This window comes from Triticum aestivum, chromosome 6B, assembly GCF_018294505.1.
Source record: "Triticum aestivum cultivar Chinese Spring chromosome 6B, IWGSC CS RefSeq v2.1, whole genome shotgun sequence".
In the NCBI taxonomy this organism is placed as follows: Eukaryota; Viridiplantae; Streptophyta; class Magnoliopsida; order Poales; family Poaceae; genus Triticum; species Triticum aestivum.
Genome location: NC_057810.1, coordinates 100,914,282 through 100,920,910, shown reverse-complemented (window position 1 = coordinate 100,920,910; position 6,629 = coordinate 100,914,282). Strand labels below are relative to the sequence as shown.

The following is a 6,629-nucleotide window of genomic DNA, read 5'->3' as shown; positions in this document are numbered from 1 at the left end:
TTCAAACATATACAACATGAAAGTATTGATGTATCCAATGATATCCATTTGGCATTTTAAATGTACATATTTTTTGCCTATGAATAAACATGATCAAAATTTGTAATGTTTGACGCGCTACACGGATGAAGCAGAGGGAGTTCAGAGGGGAAACGAGCTATCCGATGGACCAGCTGGCTTTGTTGGGCGACGGGAGCGGTAAAAGGTTGCTGTGGGGGGATGAGTCGCGGGTGATACAAACAATTTGCACGTGACAGCTAATTACCAGAGTTTTCTTGTTGAGATAAATTAATTACCACAGTTACTCCAGTCTCTTTCATCTTTCTTCCTCCCGAGCCCTCACCGACCTACCCCCTACAAAGGCGCGGCGCTAAACCCACACGCCTCCCCCACTCCCACATTTCCCCCCCTCCCTCCGGCTCCCAACACACCCCGCCTCCCACGCCTCGCCGCCCCGCTCCTCCTCCCCGTCGGGACATCGGCCGCGCCTCCACCGCCTCCGCCCCGTCCGCCCGCCCGCCCGCCCGCAGCATTCGGCCGTCGGCCCCGAGGTACGCGCGCACGAGGCTGCTTGTCCCTTCCCTCAGCGATTCTCCCGCTTAAATCCGGCCCGGGAGACGGCCTCCGCGGCCTCCGGGCGCGCGCGCGCCGTCTAGATCCGCCTCTGCAGGCCTCGTCGCGGGCGGGGGGACGGGCGGAGGCGGAGCCGCGTCGTCGATCGGGCTCCCCTCTCGCTCCGTCTCTCTCACCGCGCGGTTTCGCTGCGCTCGAGGTTTATGGGGTGGGAGAGGGTTTTGCGGTTTCGCACGCGCGGGTTCGTGCTTCCCCTGTTCTGGCCATTTTTTTCGCGTTCTAGGTCTTCCGATCTGCTCCGCTCTAGGTCATCCGTTTATGGAGTAGTAGCGTCGCGCTCGATTTCGGAGGCTGTCGCCCTGGCGCACGGCCGCGCCTCTGCTCTTGTGGCAGAGTGCCTGGAATGCTGCGCTGATTTTGGTCCTGGTGCGTTCGGATCGTCCGCGGTTGGCCACCATTTACAGCGTGCTGTTCTGCGTACGATTAGGGGGTGTGCCATCCTGTTTCACGGTTCTCCATTTAGAGGATCGAATTTGTTGATGAATCATGATTATGTTGTGCCTCCGTGATAGTAATTGTTTAATCTGTGCTGATTGGGTTGAGGAGGATATAGTGGATGTTTTCGTGCTTTTGTTAAGAGCTTGAGATTGGTGGTGGTCGGTGTAAGACAGTACATCAGCGGCTTGTAATGTTGTGCTGTGTCCCTGTGCAGTGCGGTGATTGATCAGTTTGCTTTGATACTCCCCTTAGTAGGCGATTGTTGGATTTGCATTTCAAGTCCCTGAGTATTCTGAGCAGGGACAACCAGTACTGGTCTCAGTGCTGTACACGAGAGAAGTATTTTACAGGGCTTGGCTTGTGTCACATTCACATTAGAATTATGCGCTGTCCATAGCCCATCTTGTTTTCAGACAATTGCCCAAAGTTATTGTTCCTAGCAGCTAGCAGTATGTGAGTAAATTGCCAATGTTAGTCCCTTCCTGTCATTGCCTTTTCTCTATGGATTAGATGATGTGTTCCTCTTGTTGTTGGTTTACATTTTAACGACATGGCAGTTTGTTTGTGTGTCTTCTCAAGTAAGAAAGATGCAGTGCATGTTGGTTTTATTTTGCTCTGCTTTCATCTCTGGTTCATGTTCTGGTATCTCAGTTTGTCATTGGTAACCTTCACCAAACATATACCCATTTCCACTTGTAAGTTGCACGAGCTACTGGCAGAATGCTTGCCTTTTCAGTTAGAATGCAATGTATTTTATTTTACGTGGAGTATAGATTTTCTGAATTTCGAAATGATTTCAACTCAGTCTTGGATAAAATCTGACTTGCGTTTACCTTTTTGTATTAGCAGAGGTTTTGCTGTTTTAGAACTTTTGAACTAGAAAGATGGTACTCTCCCCAATAATTCCCCATCAGAGTAAGGTCACAGAACTGACGGATGATACCAAGAATGATTCCTTGAATCTGGAGCAGAAGAAAAAAGCGTGGCCTATGGAACGGCACAGATCTGCTGAAGTGAGTCAAGCAATCTTATCTAAGATAGGGCATGGTGGTTTCCAACTTTGTCATCAGCCCCAAATCCCGGAGATCGTTAAAGGTGGTTGTACACCAATATCTTCATGTGATCCTTCTGGAGAATTCACTGCAGACAGCAATGGAATGCACAGGCACACAATCACAGATGCTGCTTGGGAAGCCCTAAAGCAATCAATAGTTTACTTCAAAGGTCAGCCAATTGGGACTCTTGCTGCAATAGACAAGTCTCAGGCAGAACTCAACTATGACCAGGTTACCTTTTCCTTCCCAGTAGAACCATTGTTTCTTTCGTTCTTGTAGTTATGAACATCCCTTACTCTTCTACTGTATTTTTTAGAGCAAAATTCTCGAATAGCGAACATTGATGCTTTTAGTTATTGTCTCTTGTGTAAAGCACCTACTGTGTGTCTCATGAAAAAAACTTATAAATCTCCTTGTACCCTACATACATTATTATCAACAGTGCTGAAATTCTTGCCATATCCTGGAACAGGTTTTCATGAGGGATTTCGTTCCTAGTGCCTTGGCTTTCTTGATGAAAGGGGAACCAACGATAGTGAAGAATTTCCTGGTAGAGACTGCTCGCCTTCAATCAAGAGAGAAGATGGTTGATCTTTTTAAGCTTGGACAGGGTGTGATGCCAGCAAGCTTCAAGGTGCACCACTCCAACCATACGAAGAAGACTGAAACTCTGCTTGCTGATTTTGGTGAAATTGCTATCGGGCGAGTTGCTCCTGTGGATTCTGGCCTATGGTGGATTTTTCTTCTTCGTGCTTACACAAAATATACAAGGGACAGTTCTCTGGCTGAAAGTCCTCACTGCCAAAGGGCCATGCGCCTTATTCTCAAGCTGTGGCTCTCTGAAGGGTTTGATACATCTCCAGCATTACTTTGCGCTGATGGTTGCTCCATGATAGACCGTAGAATGGTAAGCCACTCACACCACTAAAGAAATGTGTTCTGTTATTATGGTTCACATTATATCTTGTGCCTGCGTGCTTACCATCAAAACTGAAATTGTCCCCTTATCCCATTAGTTTTATTACAAAGTAACTGTCCAGGCACATTCTTACAAATGCACTCTTGATCAAAATTGAAATTACATTAAGCTCATTATGATTATGTGAGTGCTTATAAGGATATTCTATGTAGGCTTATAAGGATATTCTATGTAGGATTAAGGGAAAAACCACTGATGCATGATGTATTACGAATGAGATAAGGAATCTGAAACGTGATCAGTCTGAACATTAGGAATCATACATTACACAATAATGCAGTAGTTTTGAAAGTATGAGCATTGTGTAGTTATGAACAGCATACTTTCAGATAAGTGAATGCCATCAATCAAAGTGTTGAATGGATAAGGCGATTCGTTTTAGTCACGTATCACGGTTCTTATTGAGATTGGGACTGGAAACAAAGTTCACCTTAGATTGCATAATAATGTTGTACAAGTTCAAGTAAATAGCACGGATCATCTTATGAACTTTGGATGGGGAACTATCTGAATGTACTCCCTCCGTTCCCAAATATTTGTCTTTCTAGGCATTTCAAATGGACACAACATACGGATGTATGTAGACTTATTTTAGAGTGTAGATTCACTCATTTTGCTCCGTATGTAGTCACTTGTTGAAATCTCTAGAAAGACAAATATTTGGGAACGGAGGGAGTATATCTTAAGCATTTGTTCATGGCCATATTTTCTCTTGCTTATAGTAATTAAAATGCGTGCAGGGTATATATGGCTATCCGCTTGAAATCCAGGCACTCTTCTTCATGGCTCTGAGATGCGCCTTGAGTTTGCTGAAAGACTCTAATGACGACTTTGTGTACCAAATAACAAAGAGGATCAAAGCTTTGAGCTACCATCTGCGCAGTTACTACTGGCTCGACTTCCAAAGACTCAACGAAATCTATCGCTACAAGACTGAAGAGTACTCGCAGACAGCTCTGAACAAGTTCAATGTGATCCCTGAATCGATCCCTGACTGGATATTTGACTTCATGCCTAGCCGTGGTGGCTACTTCATTGGAAATGTCAGTCCTGCAAGGATGGACTTCCGCTGGTTCTGCTTGGGCAACTTCATTGCGATCCTGTCATGTTTGGCAACTGGAGAACAAGCTGAGGCAATATTGGATCTCGTGGAGGAACGCTGGGGAGAGCTTATTGGAGAGATGCCCCTGAAGATCTGTTACCCTGCAATGGAAAACCAGGAATGGCAGATAGTCACTGGATGCGACCCAAAGAACACCAGATGGAGCTACCACAATGGAGGGTCATGGCCAGGTAAGTCTGAAAATAGTTGGATTAACAACACATTATAGTTCAAAAAAATTGTGCTGGCTTGGGAGTAATATTGATCTGTTTTAGTTAGCTCTTCGGTCAAGCTTAGCTGTCAAGGATTGATTTATGGATGGTTCCTTTGTGAACCTTGTTTAATTTGCAGTCTTGACACAGTAGCTCTTACTCTACCTGTGTGGCAATCATATTGTGTTTGAATGTACTCCCTCCGTTTGGAATTACTTGTCACAAAAATGGATGTATCTACAACTAAAATACATCTAGATACATTCATTTCTTGGACGAGTAATTCCGAACGGAGGGAGTAGCATAGTATCTGATTATGGTGAATTTTTAGGCATTTATATTCAGAAAAGGGTTGTGTACAGTATCAGTATTTCCAGGAATCTGATTATGACACCCTGCGCTATCATGCCCCCATAAAACACATGAATTTGTTTTACCTTTTCCCCCTAGTGGTTACTTGTTTTGGGCTTAAGGACACACATGCGTTAGTTGTTAGGATTCACTTTTTACTTATATTTGCAGGATAGTTAGTATATTCACTTTGCTGTTCTGCTTTATACATGTGGTTAGTGTTAGTCTACTTACTGGTTCAGGACTTGAGGGCACACCTGTGTTGTGTGGTGGTATTTTACTTTTCTGTTCGGTTTTATACCTGTCCATGGTGTATATATGAATGTCCTGAAATCAGATAACCCTCATAGGATAGGAAATTGGTAGTTTAGCTCATATAGAAGATCTTATAGTGAACAGCTTCAGTTGTTTGATGCACATCCCTGCTGTTTATCGCCGCATCTATGTTCATTCAGTATTAGCTCCTTGGATCTGTGCCCATGCATTGTATTACTATTATTATTATTATCTTCTTTCCATATATGTACTGCATTTCTATATGGCAATGTGCTTACATCTCTGTTCCCCATTTTCGGGGCGCGCGCAAACTGTTGTGCAGTGCTGCTGTGGCTCCTGGTGGCGGTGAGCGTGAAGCTGGGGCGGCCCCACATCGCCCGCAACGCGGTGGAGCTGATGGAGGCGCGTCTGGCCAAGGACGACTTCCCCGAGTACTACGACGGCAAGACGGGGCGGTACATCGGGAAGCAGTCGCGCAAGTTCCAGACGTGGTCGGTGGCGGGCTACCTGGTGGCCAAGATGCTCCTGGACGACCCCTCCAACCTCCGCGCCGTCTCCCTGGAGGACGACGGCCACATCCGGGAGCCCGTCCTCAAGCGCAGCAACTCCTGCCCGGGCCTGCACATGTCACACTGACAGAGTACAGGTTTCGGCTCACTCGGTTCCGATGGCGAGGAGGTACATTACACTACGTACATACGAACGTCGCAACGAAGCTGGCGTACGTGACAGGTTCAGACGCATCTCTGCATAGATCCCTGTGTTGGGAGAGGAACATTTCTCTTTTTTCGGTCTCGCTGCTGTCACTCGTTACTTACGGTAGTAAAGGAACATTGGTAAGTACTGTAGGATCGATGGAACGGTGAGGAGTAAGTGGTAGAGATAACTGGTGATTTGCTCGTGCATGCGCTGGTTCACCGGAGGATGTCTAGGCTGCTGAAAGGATGTTTTGGTAGTTTTTCCGCGTGCACAGATTTTGGGTGGAGATGGAACATGTTCGTTGGGCGTGGTTACGGATGGAATTAATGATGGATGACGCTGAATGTTGATGAATGATTGATGATGGTACGCCGTTGGCTTATTCTGTGTGTGGTCGTGGAAGTGTTGATGTTTTGGAGATGGTGATAGTGATGTGTGAGTTACTCGCCATACCTGCTTGTCGATGAGTCCTTATAGCCTTTTCGTATGTGGGTGCTTGAGTCGTTGGGATGTCGTTGCCACAGGACGGTACCATGGATGTGGCCGAGCGATTCAACAATCCCCTAAACCTAGCATACGCGTGCGTTCAATGTTAAAACCATGTGACTATACAGCATACTAAGATATACGAATGAGGTTACTCATGTCGTGTTCGTTTACTAAGAACACTGAACCAAATTGAGCTTTCAAGTGGAATGATTAGTTCTCTCTGTATATTGATTCATCCACACTGAGTACAATATATACACACGTTGGAGCAGTTACATAAGCCCGATGGAAGTGGCACGCAGGCCAGGGCTAGCTCTATGATCCTATAATCTAGGAATACAAGTACACATGCATACACAGGTACAATACACGTTAACACCCCCCCCCCCCTATAA

The 6,629-nt window shown here is 45.8% G+C and overlaps 1 protein-coding gene across 1 annotated transcript; it reads left to right on the top strand.

Annotated features, from left to right (window-relative positions):
- The first annotated feature begins 413 nt into the window (after nucleotides 1-413).
- LOC123136016 (probable alkaline/neutral invertase F) lies at nucleotides 414-6,127 on the top strand. The gene is made up of 5 exons (XM_044555290.1): nucleotides 414-551; nucleotides 1,921-2,357; nucleotides 2,599-3,033; nucleotides 3,846-4,398; nucleotides 5,369-6,127. The coding sequence occupies exons 2-5, from the start codon at nucleotides 1,956-1,958 to the stop codon at nucleotides 5,680-5,682; spliced, it is 1,704 nt and encodes a 567-aa protein (XP_044411225.1). The 5' UTR covers nucleotides 414-551; nucleotides 1,921-1,955; the 3' UTR covers nucleotides 5,683-6,127.
- Nucleotides 6,128-6,629: the final 502 nt, after the last annotated feature.